Genomic DNA, 18,322 nt, shown 5'->3' on the forward strand with positions numbered 1-18,322 from the left:
CATCTACATTTTGTGGGGTTTTTTTTAAACCCTGCCTGTTCTATGTTTTACTACAATAAAGCTGCACGTCCCCAAATGTCACCCTTCACCTTATATAAGACTTTCAGGATCTTGGCTTCTAATGTTTTCAATTAACCTTCTGCTATGTTACAGGACACTTAGTGTAGCGTGCACCTCTTTTTTTTTTTAAATGTTTAAAATATTTGGCTCCTAAAATTAAGTTTAACTGAAGCTGGAGTGCATTTCACTGCTCTTAAGGCTTTGGTGAAGAGGTTTCTCTGGTACATTAGGTCTGAACAAATGAAAATAAAAATACAGCTGGTTCCATTGGGAGACTTCAATGTTTTTAACATTGTGGAGATCACAGCTTTCCTTGGTTTGTTCATGATTTTAAAAGGATTGCAGGGTCTTCTGACGCTGCATTGATCTACCTGTTGAAAGGTGCACTGAATGCAAGAGCAGGTGTACCAGCTTGAAACACACTATGTAGCCTCCCAAGATTTATCCGACTGAAGCTTATAATGGACCAAACATCCGTGTATAAACCAGGTAGTTATATTCAGCTCACACTGCAGCTTATTGGCATCACAGAAAGCATCCACTGTACAGCTGAGTACAGACAGTTTGTCTGTTGGTGCCTGGATAACCAATGCAATCATCTAGACGTTACAGCTAACCTCGCTTATCTGCAGCATTTACTGACTTGAGTCTATTATCTGTGTTGTCAGAGAATTGGGGTAAAAGGGACATTCTTGGATTGGCTGACGGTGACAAGTGATCCCCCTGACTTTTCACTCCTTATGCAAATAAGCTGTATTTGGGAATAGTTGATAGTATATCGTAATTTTAACATTTCATAATAAGCTAAGAGGCATAGTGAATTGTGAACCGGGCAGAAAATTGGAGGTGGGCAGAATGAAAGAAAAATCAGGCTGAGTTCCCACATGACAAACGACCCCTTCACGAGACACCGAGCACGGCTGGGGCCGAGCAGGTTCCGTGCTCTCAGAAGAGGTAGGGAAAATTGGTCAAGGACCACCGAGAAGTTAATGGTAATCCTGCTTGTACTGTGGCGATGTTGGAAGCAACGTGCAAATGGTGTCTCATCGCTGAGTATATAAAGTAGCTACATAGTGTAAAATGCACACTTCCATAACTCACCATTGTCTCGAACTGACAGCTCAGTGACAAGTGCTTTGGTACTGTAGTGCTCAAAGTTGGCCTCAATGCTAAATCAGAGAGATTCCCATCTCTGTTTCCTATTTATCTTTTGCATAACTTATTTATACGTGGAAGTTGAATGAAAGAGGGAGAATTTGTATGGTCTTCATTCTTTGAATGTAGTTCACCTGCCACACACACACATCCTATCTGCTTGGCACTCATGAGAGAATGCAATATTATTGTGTCCTTTCAAAGAACTATGTTGCACCTCCTGGATAAGGCTGATACAGTACGCATAGAGAGACGTACACCTGACGCATGCATGTGCATGTGTGGGAGAGGACCATGTCACCATTGTGTCTCCTACATGGTCCAAACGTTTACTTCCCTAAATCTTGGTAGACTGCTAGTTTGTATGTGGAGGTTGACCTTGATTCAAAGAATGAGAGAGCATATCCAAGGTAGGTAATCTAACTTTTCTCTGCTTTTTCAATGTAAAGTAGTATGTTCACACGGGACCAGTGGCAAATGTGTGTTTTTTTTCCTTCTCTTTCTTCCTCCACCCCTACCCTCAGTAAAATTAAGCTTGAGTTGAATGCACAGAACAGACGGCTAACTTCGTGCTCTTGTAGGGATCTCTGAACAAAGTAGTATTGGATCAGTTTTGAGCAAATGTCTTGCATTCTGCGGTATGTTTAGACGAGAGAGATAATTGGAGCGAGCTCTTAATATTTATCAGGGAATGAATTTGTCATGGATCCTTGTAACATCTTTCAGGTTCCATTCTGAAACATTACACTTCTGTCTGTATGTAGCTTATGTCAAGTGACCACATTAAACACTAGGTGCTTGTGGGTGAAATGTAATGTGGATTTCTCTTGGCTATAAACAGTGTCTGAATCCCAACCTTACTGGAGTGTCCAGTGTAGCACCAGTGTCCTGGGCTCTCTTCAGACAGATAAATGAATTCCATTTCTGTGTCTAGTGACAAAAGGGGTTAAAACGAGCCAATCTTTAATTCAGTGATTTTTAATAGCCATCCAGGAAAGGGACCATCAACGTATCTGGGTTAGGTTTATACTCTGGTCCCAAAGGCGAACGAACTGAGTTTTTAATAATGTGAATTTTTTTCCCTCCATTTCGGTGCTAGACTCCTGATTGGTTAGATAGTGATTCCTGCCAGAAATGTGACCAGCCTTTCTTCTGGAACTTCAAACAAATGTGGGACAGTAAGAAAATTGGCTTGAGACAGGTACATCTTCATTTTCATGTTTAAATTTTGTGTATTTGAAAAAGTTATTTCATTAAATCTGACCTTCAGTGAAAGTTTTCCAATTTGCATTGCGCCATTTAAAGATCATGTAATTCAGAATCGCAGGCAAACAGACTCACCCCTAAAATTGATGGAAAATCAGAATCTATCTGTGCCTCATCGGTAGCAGAGATAGTAGCCCACAGCGGGATTCTCTGGAGAAAAAACTCATTAGTTGCATTTGGAAGAATTTAGATTGGAGCGCTCAACTTCAAAATAGTCACACTGAAGATACATAAATATATTACATTAATATAAAACTGACATTATTGAGCTACTATTTGCTGTATGACAGTATGTTTACAAAAATATGAAAATATATTCATGTGAATATAATGGGATTTAGTGTTTGAGAGATACCAGCAAAAGCTAATTATACTATCCACAGAATGGACAATATTAAAATAATCCACTTCAGATTTATGGTACATTAAACCTACAATTATTGATTTTAAAAGAACATACTGCGATAGACTGATTTAATTCCACAGCTAACTGAAAGGGTATGATTTATTGGCTTCATATTTTATTTGTATCTATTTGCTCACATCAGACTATCCACTGGCTTACAAGAAAATGTCAAATAAGTATATTTGATCATTTCTATCAATTACATGAGCTCATCTGGAATCAGCACAACCAAAAATATTACATTTGAAAAATATTAACTTTTTCAAAGTCTACAGAACACCCCAATAATACCCCAAATGGAATCACTTTTCAATATCCATCTTACTGTACATTAAAAAGTATTTCTGGAATACAGTCCACTGCACAGTTGGTGTGTTGGTTGGCTTGTGGTAAGATTGTAGTGTGACTTTGTAAATTGTATACTCATTACAATGTGTAAGCATCTCTCCTCCAGCCCATATTACAGCTCTTTGCAACCACTGCTGTATTTGGTTGTGAAAAATTCACTTCAGGCCAACATTCAGAAACTAGTAGTGGACTATGTGGCCAACTGGTTGTTAAAAAGTGTTACAGCAGTAGCTATCATTATCTGAATGAAGCTCTCCCTCACAGGTATGGACCCAAGCCAGTATAAGGGGAAGTTTTCGATCTCCAGCTTCTCGGAGTTAAATTTACCACCCTAAACACAAGTCCTTATTGCCCAACATTTGAGGTCACTGCGTCTCAATTATTTTCTTCAGACAGAGGCTGAATATCTATTAACATAAAGGGGAACGGAGCTTGCACTTACATTAGAGAAACCCCAGGGAGTCTACTAGCATGTAGTCAGATTGGCTGCTTTACGGTGACTGAAGGAGTCAAATTCCATTTTTATGATACGGATTGCATGATTTTTGCTGGTGTTTTGTTCAGTCTATTTTTCTGTGAAAACTGTTCAATATCCCCTGGATTGGGGCCCTAGGGAGTTGACTAAAGGCAACACATCTCTGAAAAATATGCTGCATGCAACTAGCAAGCTGCAGATTCAGCCTTGACTGCTGGTTTGGAAATAGACTGCAATCATCTTATTGTCATGGTGGCATTTAGGGTTGGCTTAAATGACTTCACGTGAAAAACAGTGACAGAAGTTAATCAGGTCAGCATAGTTTCAAAGTATCTTTGACCCGTCTGGCTCTTGAAAGGCCCCGCGGTACGTTGCAAAGGAAAGTAACCCAGCACTGCAGTGAAGTCAGCTTTTTGGGAGACTAGGAATTGGATGTGGTGTTTTGATCATTGTTCTACCTGGCTCAAAAGCAATTTAGTCATTGTTGTAACACATGGATCCAGCCCAGTGCTGCAGTTTTCCCTATTCAAGGTCAAAACTGCCTCTTCTGTTTACATCCTTAAAAGTATTGTTTTTCAGTCATAATACCACATATGTACAGTTGACAAGTCATCTTGACAGAATAATGATGCACAACCCTGGGATATAACATTCTGTGTGATTGTGTACATGTTTTAAGTGAAGCAAATAATTCACTTTTTTTCTCATTTAAGTTAGCTGTTCCATTCAAGAAACAAACCCTTTTGATCAACATACGGTCTGATCTCGAACCAAATGAAACAATCGATTCACGCTTGTGACTGGCTCAGTGACCTTTTGTAATTCCAACCTCGTGCATTAAACAGTGTCCAGCTTACAAAATTTACCAGCAGAACTGCAAGAGCGAGTGCTGTGTGTGCAGATTTGGGGGATAAAAATATCAAGCATGTGTCAATTTTCTATCTGTCCAGAACTTTAAGGGCTGCCTTGGTGAATTTTATGTCAAGTCTTCACTGCACCTCTATTGTTAATCAATCAATTTTACTTTCTGCAAAAAGCCATCTTTATTCTGGCATTTCCTTACCTAAGCCAGGTTTCCTAACGTAAACTGGAATACAGGAACAGGAGTAGGGCCATTCAGCTCCTCGAGCCTCTCCTGCCATCCAGTTTGATCATGGCTGATCTGTACCTCAACTCCATTTACTCGGCCTTGGTTCCATTTCCCTTAATACCCTTAACTAACAAAAATCTAGCTCTGTTTTGAAATTTTCAATTGACCTAGCCTCAACAGCTTTTTAGGGGAGAGAGTTCCAAATTTCCACTACCCTTTGTGTGAAGAAGTGCTTCCTGACATCACCCCTGAATGGCCTGGCTCTAATTTTAAGGTTATGCCCCCTTGTTCTGGACTCCCCCACCAGAGGAACTAGTTTCTACCCTATTAAATCCTTTAATCATTTTAAACACCACAATTAGATCACCCCGTAATCTTTTATCCTCAAGGGAATACAAGCCTACACTCTGCATCCTGTCTTCATAATTTAAACCCAGAAAACTCTCCAGCCAGGATTATATATCCTTTTACATCAAATTTCAGTCCAGTTTTTCCATTTCTGTTTGGATGAATCCGTGGCTGGCTCTGTTACAATTATCACATGTCTTTATCTTTTGTTTGCTTCAGCACCACTGCAGGAAGTGTGGGAAAGCTCTCTGTGGGAAGTGCAGCTCGAAGCGATCCTCCATCCCATTGATGGGATTTGAGTTTGAAGTGAGGGTCTGTGACAGCTGCTATGAATCAATAACAGATGAGGAGTAAGTATATTGTAAACTTACAGTTGGGGAAGATGATATAGTCAGGTTTTTATTAACTTTAAAATACTGGTATAATTCAACGGTAACCTGATTTTGATTGATTAAACTCCATTTAATTGCTGTGGTTGTCTTGGCATCACTTATCAAAATTGGTAGCATAACATTTGAATTCTGGTCAAGTCACTATTTCTAGTTACCCTTATAATGAGCTCAGGCTGCGCAATTTGTCTTTTGTATTGATTTTTTATTTTCTTTTAAAATGAGTCAGCTTGGCTTAGCAGTAACATTCTCGCCTCCTGAGTCAGAACATTGTTGATCCAAGTCCTATTAGAGGACACACTAATCTAGGCTGACACTTGAATGCAGTATTGAAGGAGTACTGCATTGTCAGAGGTGATATTAAACTGAGGCCCCGGCTGACTTGAGGGAGGAAGATGGGGGCCGTAACAGGGGGAGTGACTAGGATCGGAGAGAGTAAAGGGTTTATGGGGGTAAGGGCATCGATGGTGGAGAAGAGGGATTGGTTGAGCAGATCAACAGCTGAAGAAGTAGTGAGTTGGAGGGCCAAAGGCAATGCCATTTATAACTTGAAAATGTAATTGTAAGTGACTTGAAAGAGTTTTTACATGGGCGGACTCAGAAGGAAGTGAGTTTGGAAAGTGGTAGGGGGATATGGGTGGTGAGGGATACAAGGAAGTGGTCGGAGGTGGACTTGTCTGTGTGTAAAACCATGGACCATGTAAGACAGCAAGGTGGAGGGATGGCTGTGAATATGGATGGGAGAGTTTATATGGAGGGAGAGGTTAAGGGAGAACAGGGAAATAAGAGGAGAGGGGGCAAGGTGTGTTGAGATAGAGATTGAATTCACCGAGGATGGAGGGTATCTCGGGGAGAAACTGAGGATGGAGCTGGAGACTAGATGGAAATTTAAAGGTGAGGCAAGATGGATGGAACAAGGGGAGGTGCTCAATGGAAGAAAGGGAGTCGTCGGGGGAGAGAACAGGGTGTGATTTTTGTGAGGGCCCCACCACCACCACGGCAGTTTGAGCAGGTAAGATGTGGAAAGTATAGACCGGTGGGGAGGCTTCAGTAAGGGGCAAGTTTCAGTCAAGGCCAGGATGTCAATGCAATCGTCTGCAATAAAGTCGATCTTAACATCTTTATTCCTGCAGAGTGGATGAATTACAAAACTTCTAATTGTATGTAACCGTATAGGAATTTCACCAAACTTTTTAAAAGTATTTTCCACTGTAGAAAATTCACTTCCTTGCTTCAGCTGTAACATCACTCACTTCTGCATGTGCTAAATAGTGCAATCTGTGAATAAAGCATTTTTATATTGATGAGTATCTAAGATGCTGATTTGCGTGTCAGCATCAGATTTTAAGATTTTGTTTACATTGAGCATTTGTGAATGCTTTCTCTTTCATTGTGCGCAGTCGAGCACCCACAGCTACTTTCCATGACAGCAAGCACCACGTGGTCCACATGCACTTTGATGTAACCAGAGGTTGGTTGTTGACGTCTGGCAATGACCGGGTTATCAAGGTAAGTGGTGATGGATATCCCCCAATGCCTCTGTTACATGTGCAATTTCTGCTCCCGGTGGGGTCAATAATCAGGATAACTGCACGCATTAACAAACAGTCTGATTGTAGGGGATATACCAGGGATCATTTTCTGAGCATGTGGGGGGTGGAATTTTGCTTGCAGCCAATGCATACTGGAAAATTACCCCGCAAGTGTGCAGTACCCGTGTATAAGGTTTGCAAAGCCCAGTGTTTCCTGTAACCGCATAGGCTGACGTTACACCGAAACTTACACCGTCGTTTATGCCGATCTTCCCTTCGGCAAGTTACACCAAAATTTCCGGAGAATCTGATTAACATGCACCGTAACCTAAAGCAAGTGGAAAGCCGCATAAATATTTGGGGCCTGAGGAAAGTGCCGAAGCTACGCCATATTCCTTCAAGGTATTCTAGGTATGAAAACGGAAGCTCGAATCTGTCAAACCATCATTTATACGCATTAGCCACAAATTGTTTAAGAAAATACAATCGGGGAAATTTTCAGTTTTTAATGCGAATCATTCTGATGCCATTCAAGGATAGAGGAAATAAATTTAGGACTTAGTGAGAAGAATTTTTTTTTAAATGCTGGAAAAATATTGCCATAAAACACCAAAAATATAACTTTGGATCCTGTTGCATCAAAGTTTTAGGCGTAAATTTACAGCCCGTTCAGAATTGGTCTAAATTTATTGGGTGTTGAATTATGATTGAACTTTTCACTGTTTCAGTGGAGTGGTGCAAAAGTTCCAGGAAATTAGGGCATAAGTGTAAAAAGTGGCGTAACTCACTTACACCATAATTTCCTTGGGCTTCTGCACTGGAAAATGGACGTATGACGTAGAATGGCGCAAGTTTCCAGGAAATTCTACCCATTGTTGATTTGGATGCATCTTAGACAAGAAAAGATCAATTCATAGCAAGGCTAGGGAACTGATCACAATGTACCAATTTTCTATAGAAAATCAATTGTGTCCATCTTGTTCCCGTTTTTGTTAACCCATGATGCCACTGTGATTTCATCAATTTTATTTCATGTTATTTAAATACAATCCACTATTAAGTTGAAGTCACTTTTTGCCCTAAAATCATTTGAATTATCTGGCAATTCAAGTTAATCAAATTAAGGCTTTTTGTACTTTTTAAAAAAAAACAGATTATCCATTAATTTGAATTAACCAACTTGAACTATTTGTGTAAGCAAAATTCTTGTAGGTTCCCCCTCTCCCACTTGCGTTAATCATCCCAAAGGAATTATTGTGCTTGTCGGAAGGCTAGAGGGAATAATGAAAACTGATTGAAGTATGGGCTTTAATTCACTTGTTATTTTAAAATTATTTTTGTTTTGTAAGGGGTTTGTACTAATGAGAACATTTCTAAGTTTTTGGAATCAAGATGTATGTTAAAAGCAATTTGTCTGTCTTGGAAACATAGGAAGAGGAGGAGGCCATTCAGCCCCTAAAGCCTCTTCCACCAATCAATTAGATCATGGCTAATCTGTACCTCAACTCCGTTTATCTGTCTTTGCTCCATATCCCTTGATATCCTTACCCAACAAAAATCTATTGATCTCAGTCTTGGAAGCTCCAATTGACCCAACATCCACAGCCACTTGGGGGAGGAAGTTCCAGATTTCCACTGGTCTTTGTGTAAAATAGTGCTTCCTGATTTCCCTCCTAATTTTAAGATTCTGTCACGTCATTCTTGATTTCCTCCACCACAGGAAATTGTTTCTGTGTATCTACTACTTTATTGAATCCTTTTAACTACTTTATTGAATCCTTTTAACATTTTAAACACATCAATCAGCTCACCTCTCAATCTTCTATACTCATGGGAATACAAGCCAAGTTTGTGCATAATTGAATCCTCTAAGCCTGGTATCATTCTGGTGATTCTGTGCTGCACTTCCTCCGAGGCCAATATATCCTTCCTGAGGTGCGGTGCCCAAAACTGAATGCAGTACTCCAGATGGGGTCTGACCAAGGCTCTATACAACTGAAGCATAACTTCCTTTGTTACCCAGCCCCTTGAGATAAAGGCCAACATTCCATTAGCTTTTTAAATAATTTTTATACCTGTCTACTGGCTTTAAATGATTTGTGTACTTGGATTCCTAAATCTCTGCTCCTCCACAGTTCCTAGTTTCTCCCAATTTAGAAAATATTCTGATTTATCCAGAGTGGATAAAGACACACTTGCTCACTTTAAACTCCATCTGCCATAGTTTTGCCCACTTACTTATTCTGTCTATGTCCCTTTGCAACTTCCAGCTCCCATCTGCACTACTTACTGCCCCTCCTAATTTAGTGTCATCTGCAAACTTGGATGTAAAACTCTCTATTCCTTCATCCAAGTCATTAGTAAATATGGTGAAAACTTGAGGCCTGAGTGCAGATCCCTGGGGATGTAATGAGCTGACAATATACGATAGAACTGTTTGCCTGCAGGTGTTGTCAGCCAACACCTGCCTTCCGCCCCAGGTCTTAATCTCAACTTTTCACTATCTCCAGACTCCCATGTTCCTTCCTTTTCCAGATTCACAACCTTGGCTCATTGCCACTCTGTCCGGGCTGAACGGAGAAGGGATTGGGATGGACCTTGGCTCGTTCACGGGCTCTCTCAAACTCTTCTCCCGACTTTAAGATGAAATTTCAAGAATAGACCAGCCAGTTGGTGTTGAAGGATCAGGAAATGCCATCCAAGATTGTGATGGGAGCAAAGGTCCCAAGTTTGATTCCTAATCCAAGCTGATTTAGCTGGTCTTCGATTGAGTACAGGAAGGACACAGTGGTCCTCAGCGCCCCTTGGCAGGAAAGCCTGTACAGGCTTGGACTTTTTTCTCTAGAAAAGAGAAGGCTGAGGAGTGACCTGATAGAGAGGTCTTTAAGATTATGAAAGGGTTTGATAGGGTAGACGTTGAGAAAATGTTTCCACTTGTGGGGGAGATCTAAACTAGAGGTCATAAATATATAATAGTCACTAGTAAATCCAATAGGGAATTCAGGAGAAACTACTTTACCCAAAGAGAGGTAAGACTGTGGAACATGCAACCACAAAGAATACTTGAGGTAAATAGCATAGATGCGTTTAAGGGGAAGCTAGATAAACATACAAGGGAGAAAGGAATGGAAAGATATGCTAATAGGTGAAGAGGGGTGGGAGGAGGCTCATGGAACATAAACGTCGGCATAGATCAGTTGGGCTGCATGGCCTGTCTCTGTGCTGTAGACTCTATGGCTAGGAAGGGGAAAATAATTTCACTAAGTTCCCACTCCTGATTACAGACCAGGAACCTCTGCTAGAAAGTACATGTGGATGTTGGATGGGAACAGCATTGGGCTCGTGTTAACCACCCCCGACCCAATGATCAAATAGGTTGCTGCCACTTTCTGCTTAGGCTCATGTGTCAAAAATGGCTACTTGGATGAGGTCCCAAAGTGCTGCTAGTGCCTATGGAACTAATCCTGAAAAGCAACAGTGTCTTCAGGAGAAGAGGGAACAGTAGGCTAGAAATAAAATTCACAAATTTGGCTCATGCCCAGTGTAAGGACTATGCAAACAAACCGAGCATAAAAACCCGGAACCTAGAGCAAGCCTTGTCTCACTTGGTTATCTTCCTGGAGATTATTGTTCAGGCTCTAACTGAATCTTGGCTGTGTTCCAATGGTACTGTGGAGTCTTTGGCAAGTTTTTGTGCGTTAATATTGGAGATTTGTTTAGCCTGTATGAAAAGAACCATGATCACTAAAGTAAATGGTTCTAAAATTGAATTACGTGGGGACAGTTCCAGTGGTAGTTTGTTAACGCCCATGTTGCAAAGTCTGTATTTAAATTTCAGCTCCATTCTTGATGTGCGTTTCATTAACACTCTGCATTTTAACATTTTGTCTTCATTTCATGCGTTATTTTGTTTTACTATAAATGTAATTTCATACTTATTTTTGATTGAAGTTGGACAATTGGTTAAATGCTCCTTGGGATTTCCCCAGATTTTGTGCTGCTCCAGTCGATGCTGCACTCTGCTTATTTTTCTTGGGTACTGTACACGCTGAAGGGATGCTTCAGTACTCAGTGATGTCTTACATGACAACATTGAGTGCAAGCTGAGCAGAATGGCCTTGGGAGGACAGCTAGAAACTGAGGAAATGAGTGCGGCTGGGGGGCCGGCTGAGTTGTGCGGCTGGGGGGCCGGCTGAGTTGTGCGGCTGGGGGGCCGGCTGAGTTGTGCGGCTGGGGGGCCGGCTGAGTTGTGCGGCTGGGGGGCCGGCTGAGTTGTGCGGCTGGGGGGCCGGCTGAGTTGTGCGGCTGGGGGGCCGGCTGAGTTGTGCGGCTGGGGGGCCGGCTGAGTTGTGCGGCTGGGGGGCCGGCTGAGTTGTGCGGCTGGGGGGCCGGCTGAGTTGTGCGGCTGGGGGGCCGGCTGAGTTGTGCGGCTGGGGGGCCGGCTGAGTTGTGCGGCTGGGGGGCCGGCTGAGTTGTGCGGCTGGGGGGCCGGCTGAGTTGTGCGGCTGGGGGGCCGGCTGAGTTGTGCGGCTGGGGGGCCGGCTGAGTTGTGCGGCTGGGGGGCCGGCTGAGTTGTGCGGCTGGGGGGCCGGCTGAGTTGTGCGGCTGGGGGGCCGGCTGAGTTGTGCGGCTGGGGGGCCGGCTGAGTTGTGCGGCTGGGGGGCCGGCTGAGTTGTGCGGCTGGGGGGCCGGCTGAGTTGTGCGGCTGGGGGGCCGGCTGAGTTGTGCGGCTGGGGGGCCGGCTGAGTTGTGCGGCTGGGGGGCCGGCTGATACACACTGATGCACTAACAAGATATGTTGGTTCTGAAAAAGAATCATATAGCGAGGGTATAGTTACTGTTGCTGAAACCAAATGGAGCTACCCCAGGGGTTAATGTTATGTTATCATGTTATCAAGTTGAGTTTAACATGTAAGCAGGTTTACAAATGTTGCTAATTTGTTAATGAGAAATCTGACCATACTTCCCCACAGCTCTGGGATATGACTCCTGTGGTGTCGTGACCTACTCTTGGTGACCATAATGAGGGATTCTGTCGAGTGGGCTAGTCTACATGTGAAGGATTCGTCTGCAATGGTAAAGCAGTGTGATGGCTTCGGCGATGAACAGAAAGGAATTTGATGTTTTTCAAAGCAACCTTCCAAACCCTGAACAGTTTTTGAAGAAAGCCTAAAGTTGTGCAACGATTCCGGCAAAACTTGGCTGTGAGGAATGAAGTACAGTTTTCTAGAGGGTAATTTGTACAGTTGAGGTGTTTGTGTAATTTTGCTGGAATTTTTTGATGGACCTAAACAATTTTTGTGAGCTGTGAGTTTTTTTTAATTGCAGTGATAATAGTCAGTCTGTGCAGTTTTTGTTAATGCATTTCAATTTTTTTTTGTTAGTCACTGTTTAGCAAACAAACTTCATCCTTAAAAGAGACATCCTGTTTTGTTTTGGTAATGTACTTTATAATAATTGTATTGCTATGTGTTCGTACTACAACAATTTTTCATTCTTTGAGTAGAAGAAATAATTTAGACTGATAATTTGGGTTTTTTCCACAGCAGAGGAAGAAAATATACTAAAAAAATTTGCAGTGATGGAAATGAGAACGGCCTAATTGTCTAGATATTCCTTTTCTCTATCTCGAACAGAAGGTGAATGTTCTTTTCTAAAACATTCCAAGTTGTCTCCAGTGATTTAAATAGTTATCTGAGCTCCTATGTTGGCAGAGATGGATTATGAGAAAACCTGGTGTTTTTCAGAACTAGTACAGTGTATATAATTGGAAGGTATAAATGCAAGCTCTAAGCATGTTTAATGCAACTTGTGACTGTAGGATGAACAAAAGTTCCAAACAAGCCAGTGCAACAGATGTTTACACCGACTTACTCAGTTTTGCCGTCAAGACTACGTCGAATAGGATTGTGATGCTTACAAACTAAAAATATGTTCCTTTTTTTTGTACTCCATGTCCTCCTTTCATATCTTTTTTGTCCCATTGCCTCCTTCGAAGGGGAAGGCAAGAATTGAGGAGCAGAGCGAGCCCTTCACAGCTATCTTGAGGGCTGCTTCTTGATTTCCAGATCGATGAGTGCTTCCTATTGGCTTATGCCTTTCCCCTTTCTCTCATTCTTTATAGTTTGGTGATACATTCAGTGATCTGGTTGAACCCTAGTCTGATCAGTAACTGGTATACTTTGGTGATCAACATGGAATTTGAACTTTCAACCTTCTGGTTGGAAGGTAAATGTGAAGCAGGCCTTTTTCACTTTAGTATCTTTTTAAACTATACTTCTTATATTGTTCCAGAAAATATTGTGGAAATTTTAATCTCTCTCCCTAGTTTTTCACTCATTTCTGTCAACTTATTTCCATTAGAATCTGTTTCACATAGATGGGATTTAAATGGTGGTTCTGACCGAGCCTATGCCTGGATGGTTCGTTGATTAGAATGTTAGCTTATGTGGTGCTCCTAATCATGAAGTTGTAGAAATTTCAGCACAGAAGGAAGCTATTCAGCTGATTGTGCTGCTGCTAGCTCCATGTCGGAGCTTTCAATTCCACTCCCATTCCCCCGCTTTCTCCTGTGGCCCCATATTCTGCTTGCAGTTCACTCAGTCCTTCGGAGATTTGCCGAGCACTGTATTTTCAAATGGAATTGACATTAGCCAGTCTTGATTGTAGATACCCTCGTTAAACCAAGGTGGTCGACTCCTATCTGAACCTGTGCAGCAATTGCTGAAAACTGGTGTTGGGGGGGACAAGGGCAGAGGAGGCGGAGGAGTAGCTAAAATTGAAGAATAAAAGACTAGCATTTATATAGTGTCTTTCACATCCTCAGAACGTCCCACAGTGACTTACATCCAATGAATTATTTTGATGTGTAGTTACTGTTATCTAGGCAAAAGTGGCAACCAATTTATGCACAGTAAGAATTGTGACTGATTTGTAATATAAGGGACTTGAGAAAAGCTGGCTGATTTACAAGATTCAAGCCATGATGCCATCCTTCAGATTGGCCAGGCTATCCTTGATTATTGTAATATTTTGTAATTTGTATTTTTTTGCCTTCAGGAAACAGATCATGTCCACACTTGATAGTCTTCATAGATTATGTATTACACACATTAAAGAAAAACTGTCTGTTTTTACTAGAATGCTTGTGGTTAACCATCATTCCATCGGTTGTGCTTTTTTTTAACCAATATAGGGAACAAAAATCACGTTAAAGCACAACATGAACCAATAATAACCAGTTTAACCACACAACATTCTGCAAAGTAATTATGTACAAATGTACATAGGAACAGGAGTAGGGCCATTGAGCCTGCTCCACCATTCAGTTACATCATGGCTGAACTGTACCTCAACTCTATTTACCTGCCTTTGCTCCAGATTCCTTGATACCCTTACCTAACAGCTATCTATCTATCTCAATCCTGAAAGCTCCGACTGTCCCAGCATCCACAGCCTTTTGGGGAAAGAGCTCCAGATTTCCACTACCCTTTGTGTGAAAAAGTGCTTCCTGATTTCACTGCTAAATGGCCCAGCTCTAATTTTAAGATTGTTTCCCCGTTCTTGATTCCCCACCAGAGGAAATAGTTTTTGTATCTACCCTGTTGAATCCTTTTAACATTTTAAACACCTTGATCAGATCACCCTTAATCTTCAGTACTCTTGGGAATACAAGCCAAGTTTATGCAACCTGTCCTCATAATTGAACCCTCTAAGCCCAGTATCATTCTGTGAATCTGCATTGTACCCTCTCCAAGGCCAATGTATACTTCCTGAGCTCCAGTTCCCAAAACTGAATGCAGTACTCCAGATGGGGTCTGACCAAGACTCTATACAACTGAAGCTCAACTTCCTCCCCTTTGTATTCCAGCCCCCTTGAGATAAAGGCCATTAGCTTTTTTGATTGCTTTTTTTACCTGTCCACTAGCTTTAAATGAGGGCAGGTGGACATACAAGATATATACAAGGGATGGTCCAGCAGTTCCTCGTGCATGAAAAAAGTATGGTTGTTATAGTAACTTGGAGTCTGACTTCAGTACGACTATGATACTCAAACCAAGGGGGAAGGATTCAGGGATCTGGGGAAGGAGAGAGATGGGAATAGACAACACCCTCCTCGCTTATAGAGTAGTGGTCAATAAGAATAAATTGTCAGTGTTCCAATTACATCCTTAAGGCAGGTGAGAGAATTTGAGCATGTGTAAGGAAATGAGATATTGCACAGGTAGGTATTACATATGGGGGAGGGGGAAGAACAGATTAGAAATGGCACTTGCTCTGTACCCAACCAAAGGTGACTGGAGAGGTATAAGGCTACATCGGCATCAAATGACTGAGTTATCAAAAGTAAAATGAAGAATTTGGAAGGACACGTTTAGGCTACGTCGAGCTGATAACTTGGATATTATACAAGCATTTCTGCCATTCTAAGTAGGTATCTGATACCTGAAATTGATGCTGGGAATGTGAGAGATTTGGGGCAGAATATTAATCTTTAGAACAGTACCTCTACCTCACTCAGATAGAAGAAGGGAAGCCAGTTGAGTGTTGCCTTCCTGGACGGCTTGCAAAGCTACAATTGAGCAATTAATCTATTTTGGTGGTGATGCTTGAGGGGTTAATGGTGGTCAGGATAACTTCTTGCTGCTCTTCTAATAGTGCCATGGGATCTTAAACATCCACTTGAACAGGCAGACGTAGCCTCAGTTTTAACATCTCATCTGAAGCATAATGTCACTGACAATATGGCATTCTCTCAATACTGAAGGGTCAGCTTCAATTACTTGCTCAAATCCTGCAGTGAGGCATGAACCCATGGCCAGAATATTAAGTATGGAGATTAGTGTGTTGGAAATACATAGCAACATGTCCATATTCATCTCATGGAATGGGTTGAAATGTTTTGCTTTGGTGACTAATTCAACGTGGGGATCTATTGCTTACGCTCGCCTTTAATCCTCACTGATCACTAATGAGACATCGTCCCAACCCATGGCTTGTTGCAAGGGAGAATTGCATGAGAGTTCTGTCTTCAATTCATTGTCCTTGCTGCAGCGCCTTAACCACCAGGATTCAGGTGAGCAGGGATACAAAGATTGCTGCAGAGCTGTATTAGACTTCACCTTGTCAAAAGCTTTTCCTGCATCTACAGGGTACTACATGATCAACATAACTGAATTTATTTATCAGATTATTGAGATGTTAAAATTCTAGATAAAATTTTGGAGTTGCAATTCATGCGAAATGTTGCGAAGTGGGAAGTGCACTGTAAAGGCTTCTTATTTCTTTTGAATGTTGAAGCTTCTTGTCAAGGATTCAAGATAACTTCAGCAGATAACCTATATTGTACTATATTAAGTATCAATGGAATTAACTTCAGTATCATTATTTTAAAGTCTTGGAGGATTCATCAGAACTTGGATTAGACCTGGCCTGTCTCTGAATCCAATTATTTGCGACATCTCTTTCAACATAAGGACCTGGCTGTGCTCACCACTCACTCCTCCTTCACACTCTTGTGGAATTTCTTTATTTTCCCTTGACTGTTCTTATGCTCAGCTCCTGCTGATTGAAGACATAAGGAATTCTGGCTGGCACGTTATGATTCAAGACATTTTTGTCATGAAACTTTTTTTATGGCGAGGATTGGTGTCCTAACAAAAAAAAATCTATCTCTGTCTTGAAAGCTCTAATTGTCCTAGCATTCAGCCTTTTGCATTTTGCCATAATATTGGTTGCAAGTTATGCTGGCGAGCAAAGTCCCCCAGTCAGTCCATCACAAGAGATGAAGGAAACTCTGGCTTTATAACACTGACAACAAAAATAGATTCCAGATTTCCACTACCCTTTTGTGTGAAGAAGTGCTTCCTGACATCACCCCTGAACAGCCTAGCTCTAATTTTAAGATAGAGTAGTGTCTCAAGGTGAGGCTTTGAGTTATCCTGTTTGTTTATGGCAGACAATCTTTGTTCTCATGATTGTGGCTTGAAGACGACAGTTATGTTTTTGGGCTTTGATGGGGCTCAATCTAAACTTTGGAATTTATCTTTTGGGTGGGTGTAGGGGGGTGGGGTTGGGGGGAATTGGTAATTATTGGGTTGAACTTGAAAATCAGACAGTAGATATTGGGGAGTGTCTGCCAGAAAGTTGGGAGCATCAAAGATGGCAGCAGAAATGCAATTCTTCCATCGTTTGTGTACTGGAGAAAGTCTGTTTTGAACATGCAGATTTTACATGAAAATCCTGCATGAATTCAGTACGCTTGTAATTTTCCCAAAGCTGTACTCCAGCTAATGCTGTTGCTATTGGCGATGGCTTTTACTGCAGTTCTCCCCACAGGACAACTCATCGTTTGTATTGAGAAAATAAATTATTAGCTTGTTCTGACACGTGGCCAGGCTCTGGGACAAAAAGGTCAGAGGAGCCTCAGTCAGGTATTGAGTGAGTGATCAATAGGGATTTGGGATAAATATATTAACAAAAGACTGAAGTTCTAGTGTTAGTAAGTAAAAATGATGAAAAATTAGGCAATCCAGTTGATATTTTGTGTGCTAAAATTTGCCCTTGTTTTGGGGTACATACTCCATCTTTGCTGTTCAGATAATGTGTTTGGACAAGTCTACAGATAGCACTGGTTTATCCTTTACACATAGGCCATGTTCAGATAGTGGCTTAACCCTTCTGAATATTGTTTTTAATAGCTGTCAAAATACGCACACTTGCAGTTCTATAGTGCCGGCGAAAATAGCTTCCCGGTGTCTTGTATAGTGTACAGTAAAACCATGTGAGGGTACATCACTTTACAGTATTCTCCAATGGGGAGAGATGAAGATTTGGAAACAAATGCCAATCTTCCAGTGTCCTTACAATGTACTCGGAGAGTTTTAAAAGTGATTCTGGTTCATGTTCAACTGGGATAACTTTTCTTGTAAAATGCGGAAATCTCTCTAAATGTGGGAACATCGAATTGTTCTTTAAAGCTCTAACAAATGTAATCTTAAATTTTAACTTCTGTTAAATTGCAGACCCATTACAAGGTATCGCCTTGGGTTTTAATATCTTACTGTAATCAAGCCTATCCCAACCCAATTGGAAAACTCAAGTGGAAACTATTCCAGTAATCCACAAACTTTGGATCATATTTTGCACATTAAATTCAGTGTCATTTTCATTTTGATTTAGAACTTTTTTCCGAACACATTACTCAACACTGCCATAATTGTCATTTCTGGGGCATTAAATGAACTATGTTTT

The 18,322-nt window shown here is 41.4% G+C and overlaps 1 protein-coding gene across 1 annotated transcript in view; it reads left to right on the forward strand.

Moving 5' to 3' along the window:
- Positions 1-17,120, forward strand: part of wdfy2 (WD repeat and FYVE domain containing 2) — a 43,244-nt gene extending 26,124 nt beyond the window's left edge. Inside the window, exons 9-12 of the mRNA XM_067992630.1 lie at positions 2,315-2,416; positions 5,368-5,498; positions 6,938-7,046; positions 12,043-17,120. Of these exons, the coding sequence (XP_067848731.1) occupies positions 2,315-2,416; positions 5,368-5,498; positions 6,938-7,046; positions 12,043-12,072 (372 nt within the window). The 3' untranslated portion in view covers positions 12,073-17,120. The remainder of the gene's footprint in view (positions 1-2,314; positions 2,417-5,367; positions 5,499-6,937; positions 7,047-12,042) is intronic.
- Positions 17,121-18,322: the final 1,202 nt, after the last annotated feature.

Source organism: Heptranchias perlo, chromosome 11 (assembly GCF_035084215.1).
Source record: "Heptranchias perlo isolate sHepPer1 chromosome 11, sHepPer1.hap1, whole genome shotgun sequence".
Taxonomy (NCBI): Eukaryota; Metazoa; Chordata; class Chondrichthyes; order Hexanchiformes; family Hexanchidae; genus Heptranchias; species Heptranchias perlo.